Source organism: Garra rufa, chromosome 13, assembly GCF_049309525.1.
Source record: "Garra rufa chromosome 13, GarRuf1.0, whole genome shotgun sequence".
Classification (NCBI taxonomy): Eukaryota; Metazoa; Chordata; class Actinopteri; order Cypriniformes; family Cyprinidae; genus Garra; species Garra rufa.
In genome coordinates, this window is record NC_133373.1 from 12,416,121 (window position 1) to 12,435,755 (window position 19,635).

At 34.8% G+C, this 19,635-nt stretch overlaps 1 protein-coding gene across 1 annotated transcript; it reads left to right on the forward strand.

Moving 5' to 3' along the window:
- Positions 1–10,099: 10,099 nt before the first annotated feature.
- brms1lb (BRMS1 like transcriptional repressor b) lies at positions 10,100–19,410 on the forward strand. The gene is made up of 10 exons (XM_073816545.1): positions 10,100–10,306; positions 10,428–10,518; positions 10,598–10,725; positions 13,726–13,805; positions 13,961–14,057; positions 14,138–14,227; positions 14,363–14,427; positions 16,477–16,516; positions 16,658–16,784; positions 18,138–19,410. Exons 1-10 carry the CDS (start codon positions 10,171–10,173, stop codon positions 18,253–18,255), a joined length of 972 nt encoding a protein of 323 aa, XP_073672646.1. The 5' UTR covers positions 10,100–10,170; the 3' UTR covers positions 18,256–19,410.
- Positions 19,411–19,635: the final 225 nt, after the last annotated feature.

Consider the following 19,635-nt stretch of genomic DNA (forward strand, 5'->3'; position numbering starts at 1 on the left):
GATTCGTGTACTATACAATATAAAGGTCTTCATATTTGTTGATTGCTGTAAAGAAGGAAAACATTATACACTGAGTGCTGTAAGTGATGTTGTGTAATGCAAAGACCACGAAGACTTTCCATTCACATTACATAAAGACTTTACATACACACTAGCCTGTGTTATCTGTGTTATATACACTCTAAAAATGCTGGGTTATTTTATTTTTTTTTTTTACCCAAATGTTGGATCATTTTATTTGGTTATTTTTAATCTATGTGCTGGGTAATTTTTCTATATGCTGCTGGGACTTTTTTGATAGGTTATGAAATAATGAGTAATTTTTTCTACCCAACCGCTGGGTTAAACCAGTCTCTGCCGATTTGGTGCACTTCTTCAGCGAAATAAAGGTTTGTATACAATTTATTTCATTTCTAAAGTCTTTACTGTGCTGTAAACTGTATTATATTATGCAACGCAGCATACAAGGATGAGGTGTCAGCAGCTAAATGCATCAGCAGTGGTTGTTCATTGCACATGATGGAAATGCCTTTTGCCTTGCATAACATAAATAGATTTTATTCTTTATAATACTGAATTTAATTTAATTTAATGTTAAAATATGTTCTCTCATCTCAGTACTGTTTGTTTATGGGCAGGTCAGTCACGGCATCTTTCAACTACGTACAGAAGGCCATCACTGGCTCAGATTTCACCCCGACACACCAGCCCAAGAATTACAACTATTTCTGTGAAAAGTGATTACAGAAAATGGTTTAATACACTTACATTAAAATGCTACTTTTAAATGCTCCATTTTTAATGTTTAAAATGCTTGTTAAATGAGTTTAAATGTATGTAATATTGTAAACTATGCTGTATTCACTCACACACATTTAAATTGTCTTTTATTTCTGTCCATGTGCTTAATAATAAATGTTCATCTTTTGATTATTGCTGTTGCCTTTATAAATGAGTGTGATTTTTCATTTTCAGCCCATTTTATGCCAGCAATATAATATTTTTTAAACAAAAGTTGACTTAAAGGTGCCATAGAATGCATTGATGCAATATTTTAAATTGTTCTCTGATATCTACATAGAAGGTATTTGGCATAGGAAAGGGCAAAAAATCTCCAGAAACGGTTTTACAGGTCCATTTACAACCCTAGGATTTGTCCCTAGAATGAAATTGTCTGTTTTTGCCTTATTTGGAAGGTTCGTGAATATTAATGAGGAGCTCTGCTCTGATTGGCTGTTTCACAGAGCAGCTCGCTCTCACACAGCTGTAAGGAAAGCTGTGTGGAGGAAATATATATATTTAATTGCGGAGCTCTAGCCGCTTTTAATATGCGGTTTGTTGAAACTGCATTGAAAAATTCAACCACTAGTTTCATATAGAAATGTATTACTTACAGTCAGTGTAAATTCAGCATCTGTGTTTCGCCATTGGTTACTACTTTGCCTCATGTTAATATTACCTGGTTGTCATTGAAGATGTTCATGTCTTTCTTTCCTCAGTCGTAAAGAAATTATGTTTTTTTGAGGAAAACATTTCAGGGTTTCTCTCTTTATAATAGATATGGATGGCGCCCCGAAGTATGAACTTCCGAAATGCAGTTTAAAGGGATAGTTCGAGCATTTAAGACATGAAGTTGTATGCAATCCTTATCAGCACTATAGTGTATACACACTGACCCACACTGCGTTCACCTCCCTGGTCAGAGTTCTGGCCGCTGAAAGTTTTTCAAGAAAGTAGTCACGGTTAGTTTCCGGGGCCTCAAAACTGTGCGTTTTTACGTGAAAAAAATATATGCGTTTCAAAGCTTGATTAATTTACATCACAAAAAACACTCCTGACAAAAATCATACCACAGTTTTAATCGGCACTATTTTCTTTCCGTTTCCATCAATCCGCGCTGCTGTCAGTTCGCACGTTCCGATCAGCTGTTCCATTACACACTCGAATGACAACGACGTAAAAAGTAGAAAATTAACAATGGGGCGAACTTGTAAATTCCCAGGTTGTGACCACAAGAATGTGCAGGGATCGCCGTTCAGATTCCATCGTTTTCCTGTTTCTGATATAGTTATGAGACAGCTTTGGCTGGTTGCCATCGGCTACTCTGCGGGAGCTAAAATATCCAGTATCAAGGATTTTCGTGTGTGCAGTGCTCACTTCAGCGAAGACGATTACATCCCCAACCAAGGAGGAAAAATCAAAAAACGGATTTTAAAGAGTTCTGCTGTACCAGTACCACGGGTAAGCTCTATTTATAACTTTATGTCGCATACGACAGGTTTATTTTGAAGCTAACGTCGGTTTTTAGGCTAACGTTACACTGAGAATATTCTAACCGGGGCAGTGATAGCATCGACAATAATCGACTGTCTATGTGGTGAGAAAATCGGCAAATGTCATCACTAATGATTTTAATTGAATCTATATAACACAACAAAATATGATGCTTTGCTATATTTGTTATTGTCTGTAACTATGCAGAACGTGTGTCGGTATCATCGTGTTTATAAGTGTGCTTGAAGTCACATACAGGTAACGTTAGGTCTAAACCAGGTATCTCCAACTCCGGTCATCGTGAGCTACATTCCTGCAGCTCGATGTTTTCCTATGACAGGACACCTTTCTCAAATGAGACATTCTGTACAAGCCTGCTAATTACCCGTTGATTTGAGTCAGGTGTGTTGCATCAGAGAAAAACTAAAACCAGCAAGACAGTAGCTCACGAGGGCTGGAGATCCCATGTCTAAACTGTACAGTAAACAATCTGATGTTTAGACTCCTGTGGAAATCACATGAAACGAGGTCTAATATAAAAATGTATATATATCGTCTGTTCCGTCTGACATTGTGCTAAAATTGGTTTCATCATCAGAAGTTTCGTAGTCAGACATGTTGTCAGCGAGTCGCGCTATCAACAGCTGATCTGAACGTGCGAACTGACAGCAGCGCGGATTGATGGAAACGGAAATAATATAGTGCCGATTAAAATTGAGGTATGATTTTTGTCAGGAGTGTTTTTTGTGATGTAAATTAATCAAGCTTTGAAACGCATATATTTTTTTCACGTAAAAACGCACAGTTTTGAGGCCCCGGAAACTAACCGTGACTACTTTCTTGAAAAACTTCCAGCGGCCAGAACTCTGACCAGGGAGGTGAACGCAGTGTGGGTCAGTGTGTATACACTATAGTGCTGATAAGGATTGCATACAACTTCATGTCTTAAATGCTCGAACTATCCCTTTAAATGCACTTTAAATGCAGCTTCAAAAGGCTCTAAACGATCCCAGTCGAGGAGGAAGGGTCTTATCTAGCGAAACGATCGGTTATTTTCTAAACAAATTGACAATTTATATACTTTTTAACCTCAAATGCTCGTCTTGTCTCATCTCTGCGCAGCGCATGCGAAGTCTGTGTGATTCAGATAAATACAGTTAGGGTACGTCTAAAAACTCCCATCTTGTTTTCTTCCCTAACTTCAAAATCACCTTAAAGCAACACTAAGTAGTTTTTTTTTTACCTTAAAATAATGTTTCCGAACTCATGTCAGTGGTTCATCAACTCATAACAGGGTGAAACGGCACTTTCGTATTCGCTTCGCGACCCTCTATCAGCCATAACAGCACTATGTAAGTTTGGGTCGTCGGGTCGCGGTTTTGTAGTTCAAATTAGACTACAAATGCGACTTGCTTTACGGCAGGCTTCACAAAAGCCGGTAGGTATAGCATCCTGCAAGGCTCTCTGGGTGGAGCATACTCGGCAGGTACATCTAAATGGAAGATACCTAGCAGCAGGTAGCTTGAACAATTTTCGTCATGACGGAGCCTGCAAAGAAAAGGAAGAGTGTGTCGGAGGTGGCGAAGAAAAGAAAACGGGAGCGTGATAGAGAAAGAGCTCAAACTAGAGTCAACATTGGACCGGCTTTCACTCGTTGGCGAGAGTTGAAGGAGGCAACAAGATGCGACACTGATGCTCACATGGCATTGTTGTTGCTGGACTTGTAAGTAATAATCTTTTTTCACCCCAACAGTGTGCATAGATCTGTGTACGATGCATTGTAGATTGTTTTATATCGATTGGCTCATGTTACATAAGTTTGTGTTTATACAGTGTTTTCTACCACTGATGTTCTGAGTTGAATGCAGTGAATTATGACAATAACTGCCAAAATCACCCCAAATGTTCGATCGTTTCCAAAGTTGTTCATTCTTAGTTTGTGTTTAGCGTTTTTGATTGCTAGCATGCTTGAGTTAGTGAAGTTGTGAGTTGATTTTTGGCGATGGAGGACATTTGACTGGGAAACTAAATTACGAACGTATTACGGTAACTGTGTGAAGGTCAAATACTTGTAGGCATGAATCGTAATTTAGAACTTTAGTCGCACAAAAAACAAGACAATAACATTCTACAATAACATTCTCAAGATTTTCCCAGACAATGCAAATGGCTATTACATACTAAACTGTTAGGCAATACTTTTTTTTCCTTGTGTAAACCTATCTGGCTATTGCTAGACCGTTTCAAAATTATGTCAGTTTCACACAAAAAATAAATAGCAAACAATGTCATTATTATGTTTTATTTCGTTTTTATACTTTCATAAAGCCATACAACATATCTACCTTGTCACTGGACATCGTTATTTCCAAAGCCGGTCCTGGATAGCCTCCAAACAAATAACGTGCATGTGAAGCGACGGTAGGCTAAATTATTTACGACAGCGGTAATGGACAATTCCGCTTCCAACCTGTAGAGGGAGCGTTGAGGGAAAAGTTACTTAGTGTTGCTTTAAATCGCTGCAAAAGTACCGACATAGTGTTTACAAAGTGAACAAACAAAGAAACTTAAACTCCCTTTACAAAAAAGGTAAAAACAGCATTATAGGACGATTTTGACATTGAAGACATAAACAAGATGGGAGTTTTTAGACATACCCTAACTGGATTTACCTCAATCACACTGAGTTTGCATGTGCTGCGCAGAGATGAGACAAGACGAGCATTTGAGGTTAAAAAGTATAGAAATTGTCAATTTGTTTTTAAAATAACCGATCGTTTCGCTAGATAAGACCCTTCCTCCTTGGCTGGGATCGTTTAGAGCATTTTGAAGCTGCATTTAAACTGCATTTCGGAAGTTCAAACTTCGGGGCGCCATCCATATCCATTATAAAGAGAGAAATCCTGAAATGTTTTCCTCAAAAAAAACATAACTTCTTTACGACTGAGGAAAGAAAGACATGAACATCTTGGATGACAAGGGGGTGAGTACATTATCTGTACATTGTTGTTATGAAAGTGAACTAATCCTTTAAAGGTGCAGTGTGTAGATTTTTGCGGCATTTAGCGTTGAGGTTGTGAATTGCAACAGTCCACCGCTCACCCCTCCCTTTACAGAACTACGGTAGCCGATACAGGATTAAAATCTCGCCGTTTTTGACGGCAACGAATAGTGAGATTTCTTTTAAAACGTAATTTAAGGAATTATATTTACTTAACCATTCAATAAAACGATGTTATTGTGAATATTACTGTTACTTGTTCATCCTTATGTCAGTGTTTTTTTGCAAAAATAACAGTGATGAAACGCGATCTGTAGAGCAGTTTGTCCGTTTAGGGCTACTGTAGAAACATAACGGCGACTTCCATGTGAGGGGACCTGCGGTGTATGTAGATATAAACTGATAATTCTAAGTTAATAAAAACATAATGGTTCATTAAGTAAGGTCTTTATACACCCCTGAAAACATAGTTATGTAAGGGATAATCAACGGTTTGCCGTGCATTAAAGGATTTTAAATGCACGACGTGGAGGCTAATAACCGCCCAACGCGAAGCCACCAAGAGAGAGTGTAAAGGCAAGAGAGATGACAGTTGTGTGTGTGCGTAACGTTACCTGCCTGCATGCTGTGCGTCTCTCTCTACAAACAACAATTCATTCAAAAACAGCAGTTTTACCACCCCGTTGCTGAGGAATATAATGTAGCGATCTAGTAGGCTATTTTAATAAGATCTCCGACCTCTCTCTCTCTCTCTCTCTCTCTCTCTCTGTGCCTTTGCGTGCATCAATTAAAGCAGCGCATTAATATAGAACGGTGATTAAACTGACTTGGAACTACCTGTGCATTAAACGGTTTTACTGCACACCTGCCAGCCAATCAGAATCCAGTATCCAGACATTCTATGGAATAAGTATATTATATTGCACCTCTGTCTAGAGATCATCTTAAATATTACACAGTGCACTTTTAAATGTATTTCTATTTGACAGATGAGAAAGGCGGCACCTTTCCTGTAAGTGGGCGTGGTTTCAGCGCTGAAAGTGGACACGCCCCCAGCGTTTGAGAGTTTATTTTCCGAGATTTTGATAACTAGTTTTATTTACTTGCCATTTTTGTTAATCATTCAAAATTAGCCGGGTAGTTAATAACACATTTTTCTGTGTTGTGACGAACTCAGAACACATATTTAATACTGCTTTATGGAGACTTTAATATATTACATTATATATTCCTTCCTACATATTTACATTATTACTAAACCCATCTGTTATATTATTAAGCAATATCTTAAAGGATTTCTCCACTTACAGAACAAAAATCATTACTAATGTAACGATGTGGGACGATTTTGAAGTTGGAGAAAATGAGATGGAAGTTTTTCGACATACCCTAACTGTATTGAACTGGAATATACAGAGTACGCATGCACATTGCATATTATTTTTAAATAACCGATCGTTTCGCTAGATAAGACCCTTATTCTTCGGCTGGGATCATGTAGAGCTCTTTAAAGCTGGATTGACACTGCATTTTTAACCTTCAATCCTGTGGCGTTACAAACTCAGAACACATACATAATATTGCTTTACTCAGACTTTAATATATTACATTATATGTCCCAGTATATACATTTTGGTTTTGTAAGTGATTACTAAACCCATCTACTGTTCTATTATTAGGCAACATTGACCTCATTGGCCGTTAGTTCTGTTTTTGTGAAATATAATAATGTTGAAATAAACATCCAAGTGAACTTCAACATCAACACTGCAAGACACGTCAGGCTCTTTGTCCACCCTCTCCAGCCGGGTCTTTTTGGTGATCTATACTGCTGCTTGGAACAGTTTCCTCTGAGCTGCAGGAGATGCATGATGTTAAAATCAGTTCACCATCCAAGTTCAACACACAAAAGTATGTAATAGGATTGATGTCTAACATCTGTGCTCACTTCCACTCGCTTTCACTCTTGAAAGGTGAGGAAACCTGTTCAGTCACAGGTTGAGATGTAGACTGAAGAGAGCAGCAGCCACCTAAAAAAAAAATATTTGTGACCCAAACCACAAAACCAGCCTTAAGTAGCTTGGGTTTATTTGTAGCAATAGGCAACAATACATTGTATGGGTTAAAATGATCAGTTTTTCTTTTATGCCAAAAATCATTAGGATATTAAGTAAAGATCACGTTCCATAGATATTTTGTAAATTTCCTATACCAAAACTGAATTTTTGATTGGTAATATGGATTGCTAAGAACTTTTGGACAACTTTACATGCGATTTTGCACCCTCAGATTCCAGATTTTTAGTTGTATCAAATCATATATCAGTGGAAAGCTTATTTAGTTTAAAAAATTGACCCTTGTGACTGGTTTTGTGGTCCATGGTCACATTTGTATGATGTTTAAGGACAAGTGAGAATCATGTTGTCCAGTGCTTAAGTTTTACCTGAGATGACATAAACATAAGATCTATTGTTAGCCATCATGAAGGTGACAGGTGAGCATGAACAACTCCATTTGTCAGGCTGATGGCTGGACAGGACATACTGGATGGTATTTGCTGCGTTGAAAAAATGGACGCCATTACCGGTTACTGGGAACAATGCAAAAAAATGCAATTGCCTAGAAATCTTTGGATAAATCTTTAGTTCTTTAGATTTAATTCAATTACTGATTTTTTTTACCCTCAATCACTATTGTGGCATAAAATCTGGATTTTCTATAATCACAAAACAGATCTTGGTTAATTAACTGGAATGTATTAAGACTTCTAGTTACTGTAAACAAAAAAGCAGCAGAAATACCAGAGGAAATTCCTTACAAAATAAATAATTGTGTTAGACAATAATGGAAAAAAAATATCTGAGAGCCACTGCTGATAATGATCTTTAAAACCACTCCAATCAAGTATTAATTAATTAATGAAACATATATTTGCAATATTTTTGACTCAATGTTTCTTTCTAACTTTAACTTCTGACCTGTAGATGTGCCACTTTGGTGAAGCATTGTTGAATGTCAGTGTTAATGTGAGGTGATCATTTTTAAATGATGCAAAAATGCATCTATTGCATAATGTTTAAACGATGCACTTCCAGGATTTGTTTCAACAGTAGTGAAATATACTAATTTGACTAATAAAAACCGTTTGCAAGTGACTTGATGTCAGCATGTTTCAGCACATGCAGGTGGGATTGTGGCTTGTTAGTGTAGGTGGCAAAATAGCCTTATTACAAGTCATACTGACGCCTCCTCAAAACTGCACATTTATCATCTTCTCAAACTTTCAGAATTAATATTTAAGGGCAATGTGGGCTTCTCTGGGACAAAGGTTAACTCATATTCGAGCTACATGATAAAAACAAGTAACAGAAAGGAATGAGTAAGTGATTTTTAGATTTTGTTGAAAATTTAAAAAGGCAGTTTACATTGTGAAGACCTTGCAGCGCAGATGCAGTTGGTTGCCTGATAGACGCGTTTTTCTCACTGAGAAACGTGAATGAATGAATTGTGAATGTAATATGTTTGCAAACAGCGCCCTCTGTCGGTTGAAAGCCAGGGTTTTTATGTGACAAACTTTCTTTATTCTAGGGGGCGCTAAAAACCCGAATTCTCCATTTAGCCACATTCACAATTTCACATCTCAGAGCGGTGGACAAGCCTTCTTTTTCCAGACATGCCCTAGCCAACGCCAAAATGTTTGGGTTTTTGCTTTGTTTTCCTATTGACTTGCACTCTACAGTCCTCATACATTATATGTGACCCTGGATCACAAAACCAAACAAAAGTCTTAAAGGAGTAGTTCACTTTCAGAACAAAAATGTACGATCGTTTTGCTAGATAAGACCCTTCTTTCCTCAGCTGTGATCGTTTAGAGCCATTTGAAGCTGCATTTTGAAAGTTCAAACTCGGGGGCACCATAGAAGTCCATTACATGGAGAGAAATCCTGAAATGTTTTCCTCAAAAAACATAATTTCCTTATGACTGAAGAAAGAAAGACATGAACGTCTTGGATGACAAGGGGATGAGTACATTATCTGCACATTTTTGTTCTGAAAGTGAACTACTCCTTTTAATTTTTGATTAGTAATATGAATTGCTATAAACTTAATTTGGACTAATTTAAAGGCGATTTTCTCAATATTTATATTTTTTTTATTTATTTTGCACCCTTAGATTCCAGATTTTCAAATAGTTATATCTCGGCCAAACATTGTCCTATTCTAAAACTGTTTATTCAGTCTCCATGTGAACTTCGATCCTTATGACTAGTTTTGTGGCCCAGGGTTACAGATATATGCAGATTTGCATTGCTTTGACCGTTCTCCATAGATTCCACCATCTCGCGGGCCACGATTGGTCGATTATGTACAGTGCCTGCACGCTATTGGTTAAACTGCTGCCCAGTCATTACTTTCAGCAAGTATTAAAACAATACGAAAACAAATCCAAACCCTGACATTTTAGGCAATTTGAAAATCTCGGCCAGGACTTGTCCGGGAAAAAGAGGACGTATTGTCACTCTAAATTGCATTTGTTTAAAATATGTATAAAGCTACTAATGCACTGTTGCCTGGGGCAGAAAATAAAACAAAGAGCTACCACACAATTTCTATAAAACTATTTATATCTGTGTGTTTGTGTAGTGATGCTTTCGCAATTTGGTATGCAAAATGATTATTCCAATAAAGTACTACATATCCCATCACTCCCCGCATTATGTGTAAACAGAAACTGACCAATGAATTTGCGTGTTTTGTGCGATGACGTGTCTATCAGCCTGGTGATTGGTCATTCACGAATCCATGTTTGAAACGTGATTTTCTTCGCCGGCCGGTGGCGTCGTCTTCTTCTTCGTCTCAGTGGGTTGTTTACAGTATTAAAGATTTAATATACAATGCCAGTTCACCCGCGTGATAGAAAAGAGAATAACCACGAAGAAATGGACGTGGACTATCCCGACCAAGACGCCAGCAGCTCCGACGAAGAGGACTCCGTGAGCTCGACCGCGTCTGAGGATGGAGACACTTCAGGTAACGTTAACGCTAACGTTACAGACAGACAGACTTCACACGTCACATCATTCAAACCAGTCGTAGTTTGTGTGTGGAAGGCGAGACAATAATATTAATGATGGTTGTGATGTTTTTGCAGACATGGATGATGAAGACTGTGAAAGAAGGCGAATGGAGTGTTTAGACGAGATGACAAATCTCGAGAAGCAGTTCACAGACCTGAAGGATCAGTAAGTGATGTCCCTTCATGTAACGTTAAACCAGAAATATTTCATGTGAGGACTCCAGCCGAATGATGACTTTTTATAGGTTGTACAAGGAGAGGTTGAGCCAGGTGGATCTTAAATTGCAAGAAGTGATAGCTGGCAGTGCTCCAGAATACCTCGAACCCCTGGCCACCCTGCAGGAGAACATGCAGATCCGAACCAAAGTCGCAGGTCAGTTCCAAACTAACATATGAGACCCTGGACCACAAAACAAATAAATACATAAGTTGAATAAAAATATGCTTTCCACTGATGTATGGTTTGTTTAGGATTGGGCAGTTTTTGGTCGAGATACAACTATTTGAAAATCTGGAATCTGAGGGTGCAATTAAAACGAAATACTGAGAAAATTACCTTTAAAGTTGTCCAAATAAAGTTGCATGTTATAAATCAAAAATTAAGTTTTGATATATTTATGGTAGGACATTTTTAATGGAACATGTTCTTTACTTAATATCCTAATGATTTTTGACATAAAATTGATCATTTTGACCTATACAGTGTATTTTTGCCTATTGCTACAAACATACCTGTGCTACTTAAGACTGGTTTTGTGGTCCAGGGTCACATATTGTTTTTCTAAGGGTGTTACTTAAGTATTTAAACTGAAGTTTACAGAAATTACAATAATTGTATTTATATGTTATAGGTCAGGAGTATTGCATTTAAAGCTTGGCCTATAACATGTACTGTTGTACCATATTTAATATATTTACATACCATTATGATGCTTACATGAAACATTAGCCTACGTTTTACATCTAACATCTAACAAGATATTGGGGTTGGTAAGACACATTTATTTGATCAAAAATACAGTAAAACTGTAATTAAAGTTTTAAATGGCCTTAAAAATGTGATTTATTTCTGTGATGCAGATCTGAATTTTCCTTCATAAACCCTTCATAAATTGTTCTAATATGCTGATTTGCTCAAGAAACATTTCTTACCATCAAAAGAAAAACAGCTGAGCTGCTTAATATTTTTTTTCCAAGCGTTCAAAAAACAGCATTTAAAGCAATATATGTAATATTAATTGTAAATGTTCACAAATTAGACATAACAGTTTATTGCTGTGATGCAAAGCTGAATTCTTCTTCAGAAATTATATATGTGACCCTGGACCACAAAACCAGTCTTAAGTCGCTGGGGTATATTTGTAGCAATAGCCAAAAATACATTGTATGGGTCAAAGTGATTGATTTTTATGCCAAAAATCGTTAGGAAATTAAGTAAAGATCATGTTCCATGAAGATTTTTTGTAAAATTCCTCCTATAAATATATCAAACTGTAATTTTTGATTAGTAATATGCATTGTTAAGAACTTAATTTGGAGAACTTTAAAGGTGATTTTCTCAGTATTTAGATTTTTTTTGGACCCTCAGATTCCAGATTTTCAAATAGATGTATCTCGGCCAAATATTGTCCTATCCTAACAAACCATACATCAATAGAAAGCTTATTTATTGAGCTTCCATATGACGAATACGTCTCAGTTTTGTAAAATTTAACCTTATGACTGGTTTTGTGGTCCAGGGTCACATATCTTATAAATTTATTTTCACAAAATAAGAAAAAAACATAAGAGTTTATGAACAGTTGATTTCTGTGATGCAAAGCTGAATTTCCTTCAGAAATCCTTCTGAAATTATTTGCTCAAGAAACATTTCTTATTATCAAAAGAAAAATGGATAATGCCGCTTAGTATTTTTGTGGAAACCTAAACAGAATATTTTCAGGAGTTTCGAAAACAGAATTTACTTAATCTAATAATTACATAATATATAATTATGATATATTATAGGCTTATAATTATACATTATACGTTTTTACCGTCTCTTTTGATCAATTTAATGCATACTTGCTATATACAAGTATACGTTTCTTTATCAAAAATATTTCCTTTTTTTCACAAATTAAGAATAAAAAATGAAATGTATAATAATTTTATTAAAAAACAATTATTATAATTGTAAATCTTTACATAGTACATAATTATAACTGTATATTATAATAATCTATAATTATAATAATGTAATTATCAATCTTTTCAAATTGTGTTTACTGTCTCTTTTGATCAATTTAATGCATTCTTGATATTAAAAAGTATACATTTCTGTAAAAACACAAATTAAGAATAGGAAAATATCTAATATTATATAACTGACCTAGTAATAATATTAATATTAATTGATTACAAACTGTTCATTCCTATGATGCAAAGCTGAATTTTCCTTCAGAAATCATTGTTTATTATTATTGCTTATTATTTTTGTGGAAACCCAAATAGATTTTTTTCAGGAGTTCAAAAAACAGCATTTAATCAAATGATTACATAATATATAATTATAATAATATAATTATTATTCTTTTGAAATATAAGTGTTTACTGTCTCTTTTGATCAATTTAATGAATTCTTGCTATAAAGTATACATTGCTTTAAAAAAAAATAGTAATATTAATTGTAAATGTTGCAAATGAGCAAATTAGACATAAGAGTTTACAGTTTATTCCTGTGATGAATTTCCTTCAGACATTCTTCTGAAATCATATAATTGACCTAGTAATAATACTAATACTAATTGTAAATGTTTACAAAGTAGACATAACATTTTACTGTGATGCAAAGCTGAATTCTCCTTCAGAAATTGTTCTAATATGCTGATTTACTTAAGAAACATTTCTTATTATCAAAAGAAAATAAGCTGTGCTTCTTGATATTTTTGTGGAAACCTAAATTTCAGGAGTTCAAAAACAACAGGATTTACTTAATCTAATAAATACATAATATATACACAGTATTTATTATATAGTATAATAATCTCTAGTCTCTTTTGATCAATTTAATGCATTCTTGCGATTAAAAAGTAGAAATTTCTTTAAAAAATCTTATTTCATCAATTTTAAAATATAAAATAATTTACCTAGGATAAATATTAATATTAATTGTAAATGTTTACAAATTAGATTTAAGTATATATTTTTTCACAAGAAATATATAAAATACTATTTTGAGTTGAAGACCCTTGCTATAAAGACAAATAAATCCTGGTGTTAATAGCACACAATAGTTTACTTTATCAAGTCCATATTACACTCTGTTTGTTGTCTGATTTTCTGATGGTATTGTGATGGCTTTAGTCACTTTTTTGCACATATATTATTCCAGGTATCTATCGTGAGCTCTGCTTGGAATCTGTCAGAAACAAATATGACTGTGAGATGCAAGCAGCCAGCCAGCACTGGGAGGTAAAATTCACAGAACCCAGAAAAAAAACATTTCTGGTGGCCCCATACTTCATTCACATTCACAGTCTATTCCCGCTTCTTCTTCTTGCCTGCTTTGTTCAATTTATTATTGAGGTTTCATGTCAATATACCATATTCATGACGTATTTCCACAGAGTGAAAAGCTCCTGCTTTTTGACACAGTTCAGAGTGAACTAGAAGAGAAGATCAGACGACTTGAAGAGGACAGACACAGTATAGATATAACTTCAGGTAAAATACAGATGGCAACTCATACTCATAAATTTAAATAATTTATTCACTAATCAATAATTGATGTGTTCTTGCACCAGAACTGTGGAATGACGGTCTGCAATCTAGGAAGAATAAAAAGAAGGATCCCCTTAGTCCTGGAAAGAAGAAGAAACCTGTCGTTGTGTCAGATATCCTTTATATAGTAGCTAGAATTGCACATCTGAAGTCATTTGCCAGTGTGTTTGTATTTGTTTATAGCAGCTGCCTTATTGTTATTCTGCCTCATTGCTACTGTATAATATTAGTTTCCTGAGCCGCCCCACGACCATACATTGTTTACATGTTGCAAGACCTGGATATACTTGAAGACTGGACTGCCATAAGAAAGGTTATTTCACTTCATCATTTTTTATATATATATATATATATATATATATATATATATATATATTTCTTGTATCATTCTCATCTCAATTTTTACATATTATACAAAAAAATCTTGTATTTTTATTAGTGTTGTCAAAATGACAGCATAAATGCAGTCGATTTATTTTTCCAGTTTAACAGCGTTGAAAAATGTGACCCTGGACCACAAAACCAGCCTTAAGTCGCTGGGGTATATTTGTAGCAATAGCCAAAAATACATTGTATGGGTCAAAATTATTGATTTTTCTTTTATGCCAAAAATCATTAGGAAATTAAGTAAAGATCATGTTCCATGAAGATTTTTTGTAAAATTCCTACTATAAATATATCAAAATGTAATTTTTGATTAGTAATTTGCATTGTTAAGAACTTAATTTGGAGAACTTTAAAGGTGATTTTCTCAGTATTTTGATTTTTTTGCACCCTCAGATTGCAGATTTTCAAATAGATGTATCTCAGACAAATATTGTCCTGTCTTAACAAACCATATATCAATAGAAAGCTTATTTATTGAGCTTTCATTTGATCTATACATCTCAGTTTTATAAATTTAACCTTATGACTGGTTTTGTGGTCCAGGGTCACAAATAATGCTGTTAACTCAGCTGCTGTGATGTCTATTAATCAAAGAACAAAAGAAAAAAGAGGAAATCAGTTTAATTTGTTTAATTTAGAATTTAGTGTTTGATAACTTTTGATAACTATTTTTTAAAGTCTAATAAATGTTTAAAATGGTAGCTTTTAATGACACTGTAATTTTAAACGGCTACAGTCAATGGTTAAATATTAGGAAAAAAGAATTTCCTAAAGTTGGTATCAGTGACACTCACCTTCAGTCATAGAAAAATATTTAAAAAATATATTAAAAGTATACTGTCTTTGTTGTTTCAACAAATTGTTTGCCAATTGAATGTGAAATTATTGCAATATAAAAGTAAATAAAAAAAAAATCAATGTTAGGTGGGATTAATCAAGATTAATTTCAGAAAAAAAAAATTGATTAATCTTTTTTTTTTTATTAATTGACAACACTCATTTTTATTTTTCACAATTTAAAAATAAGAAAATCAAATAATAGGCATAATAATAATAGTAATAATAAATGTCTGGAAATTAAACATTGTTAAAAAAAATTATCCTGGCATATCCAAGCTTTAGAATGGCGTGAGCAAGGGTTTCTCTTCATCAATCCAAAACAAGTCCAATAAAGTGCATCCATCCATAATAGCAAGTGCCTCACACAGCTCCAGGGGGTGAATAAAGGCCTCCTGTGGCGAATTGATGCATTTTGTAAGAAAAATATCCGTATTTAAAATGTAATAATTACTTTAATCTAGCTTGCACCAATTGGTCGTACACGGAAGCAGTTCCATCGGCGTTGCGCATGTGCCTCTCAGAAGTTAAGAATGCAAACACGCCATGGAGAGATCAAAACAAAACAACAAATGTACAAAATGAGGATTTGTAAAAAAAAAAATGTTGGATATAAGCCAAGAGGAGACTGGTTTTCCCTCCTAAAGTAAGGAAACTTTGCTTCCTTTGCTTCTTTAAACAAACGTAGGTTTGTGCGCATATGCAGCGACGACGTCCTACATCATCCACCTGGAAGGGCTACCATGTACGACCAGTTGAAGCAAGCTAGAATAAAGTATTTATTGGGTTTTAAATATGGATTGTTTTTTGTTTTGTTTTTGTTTTTTACAAAAATGCATTGATTCACTACAGAAAGCCTTTATTCACCCCCCGGAGCCATGTGAGGCACTTTTTATTATGGATGGATGCACTTTATTGGACTGATGAGGAGAAACACCCGCCCATGCAATTTCATAGCTTGGAAATGCCAGGATCATTTTTAATATAACTCAGATTAAATTAGTCTGAAAGAAGAAAGTCATTTACACCTAGAATGCCTGGAGGGTGAGTAAATAATGGGCTAATTTTTGGGTGAACACATTTTTTGAAAGTGAGCTATTAGTTCTCTATCATTAATAAACTACCTCGTTTTCCATAGGCTATGGCTTCAATGGGTCCTCATAGAGTAAAAGTAGATGGTAAGAAAGATTTTGAGCATTATTTTTATGTTTTTTCTTGTAAAAGAGTTGACTCTCTCTGTATCAGCCTGTATCGACTGTAAAGACTGTCTTAAGTGATTTATGGGAAAGCATTTCACATCTCTGAACTGTATCTATCAGCTCCTTTGAAACCAGAAAAACACCATCATGTTGCCCGATCAGAAGATGGACGTCTGTTCTATGACAACAAATGGTACAGCAGGGGTCAGGCCATATGCATCAACAGGAAGGACGAATTCCCCACCAGGTGTGTGTGTGTTTACGTGTATGGGTGATTCATCAACTTTTCTATCCCCAAAAGTAATTTATCTTCAAAATTGATTTAAAGAGCAAGTCATGTGATTTTTTTTTTTTAAGGGTCCTAATATTTTGTAATATTGTCCCCTACAACAGGTTTAAATGCATCTAAGGTCAGGTAATTTTCTCAGAATATACATTTATACATAGTCATTTGTCAATGATTTCGAGACTGTTAGTTTGAAGCAGCTTTGAGCGTAATGTTTGTAAACCCCTCCCTTCCATAAGCCTACATTGCTCTGATTGGTCAGCTGACTAAGCCTGTTGTGATTGGCACAGAGAGGAGTACTTGAGCAAGTTAACGAGTGCTACCATCTGTGTTGCCAAGTCTGCGGTTAGACAATGTAAATGTAAATTTTCGAAAACCCATATGACCTGCTCTTTGAAAAAAATTATTTTTAAAGAAAGAATACTTTTATTCATCAATGACATGTTAAATTGTTTTCCTTCAACTTTTTTCCCCCATTTTTTCTTTCCATTTGTCAAAGAATCCTGAAAAAAATGCATCACTGTCCCCACACAAAATATATAAGCAGCAAATCAGCATATTAGAATGATTTTTGAAGGATCATGTGACACTGAAGACTGGAGTAATGATGCTGAAAATTATAATTTACACATTATCACATAAATGAATAACATTTTAAAATATTTAATGAGAAAATAGTTTTTTGAAAATTTTGAATTGTAATAATATTTCAAAATATTACTGTATTTTTGAATAAATGAACAAAGCCTTGGTGAGCAAAAGAAACTGCTTTCAAAAACATCCAAACCTTATATATTACTTGTATTATTTACTATAATTATATTCGAGGACCAGTTCTTTTTCGCATCTGATTAGCTGAGAGGAGTGCGTTATTCTAGTGATAACCAAACTCCAATCGTTTCAACCATTTGTATCACTCCACTTGTGTTTTTTCTAATAGCGAGTGTCATTGTGGACACCCAAATGCACTGTAATTTTATAAGTAATACTGTTTTTGTGTCACTGAATGTAGCGTCAAGAGTTTCTTAGGCGAGAATGTACTTGTTTATAGTTCAAATATGTGGTTTGTTACTAAAGATAACGTCAGTTTGAAAATTAGCTTCAGTGTTTTCGAAGATGTGAGCTCCAGGGTGTCAGTGGCTGTTCAGCACTCATGAACTCACCAAGAGCACCCTTGCCTTTTCCAGATTTTCTTGAATTTGCTACTGGCTCTGATGTCTCTATAGTGGTTAGAGATGAGAAATAATTTGTTTTGGGTAAATCTAATGGGGAATCTTATTCATGTGTAATGCTTTGCTTCTTTATTTCCTCCAGTGCCACGATAACCACTATTAACCATGATGAGGTTTGGTACAAACGTCTGGATGGCAGCAAATCAAAGCTTTACATCTCTCAGCTCCAGAAAGGCAAATACACTATAAAACACTCATAAAGATCCTCCTCATATTCCTCCAGTCTCTCTTTCCAGTGTCAAAACCAAACCTTCACTGGTTCCTCTGCGTTCTCCATTTGTCACATCATCGACTCGTTCATGCTGGATAGACTCGGGTCTTACACGCATGTACCACATGTTTGCACTTCCTAAGTTCGAGCTGCTAAACAAACACCTGGTTGCCAAGGAAACAGTGAAAGTGTGTGTGCCTTGATGACAAGGATGAGCCAGTACAGCCTTGTTTAAAGCAGAAGAGCAGTGAAACCCAACTTGTTGGTATTGCTGATATGGAACACATGACAGTTTCCATACCTTTAATGAAATATAGAGTCAGTATTTTTATTCGTTGATTTATGGAGCATGTCTCAGTGTCCTGAAATGAGTTTGTGCCATGTATCCAGTTCTGTGTCTGTGAGATGCATAATGTTTTAAAGTACAAAACGGTCCGCGAAGTGTTATTTTTCTACCTGTTCTAAAAATAATAGATGAATTCACTCTTAAAGGCTATAAAGTGTGTATAGCAGTATTTAGGAGAATGCCTTAGTTTAGTATTAACGTAACAGGGCTTGTGCAAGTCATACTTGTTTTGTAACTATTATTCTTATTTTTTTGTTAAACCAACCAAATGTAGCATATTCTGAGCCTTCGATTAAATATGTGACTCGTGTCTGACTATATAAAAACTATTTCTGTTAAATATCATATTTTTTTGATTGGCCAAATGTCAGCTAGTATGTTCTCAGTGGTTTATAATCTTGTATCGAGTTGCATGATTTGACTCTTCATTTATTTATTTATTTTAATTACTGATTTAAAAAATGCTTTAACTGATGCAATACCAAACTCTACACTAATCCTGAGAAAATAACTATGTCTTCCAGATGTCACAGAGCCACAAAGGTCCAACACATCCAGTTCACAGCTTTAGTACAAGTCTCCGTAAATTAGTGAGGAGTCAATCATATCAAAGTATTATGTGACCCATAAAACCATTTTTGTAGCAGGTGAAGAATCTTGATGTGAGGTTCAGAAGCAGCTCTGATATGACTGAGAATTTACAGAATGTAATTATATTGCTGTACTCGACACTGGAATTTTTGTTCAGTAGTTCACAGTGGAAACATCATATTCTGTTATAAAAGTGATTTTGCATGGCATTGAGTTTTTGTATTTGTCCTGTGATTGATGAGAATAGCAAAAAAAAAAAAATTGTAATGTTTATATTATGTTATATGCATATGTATATTTAAAAGTTTCAGATCAGTACTATTTTTAATGTTTTTAAGTATTTTTTTTATGTGATCAAAAATACAGAAAAAAGTAATATTGTAAAATATTATCCAAATAATATCCATTTTTAATATACTTTAACATATTTAT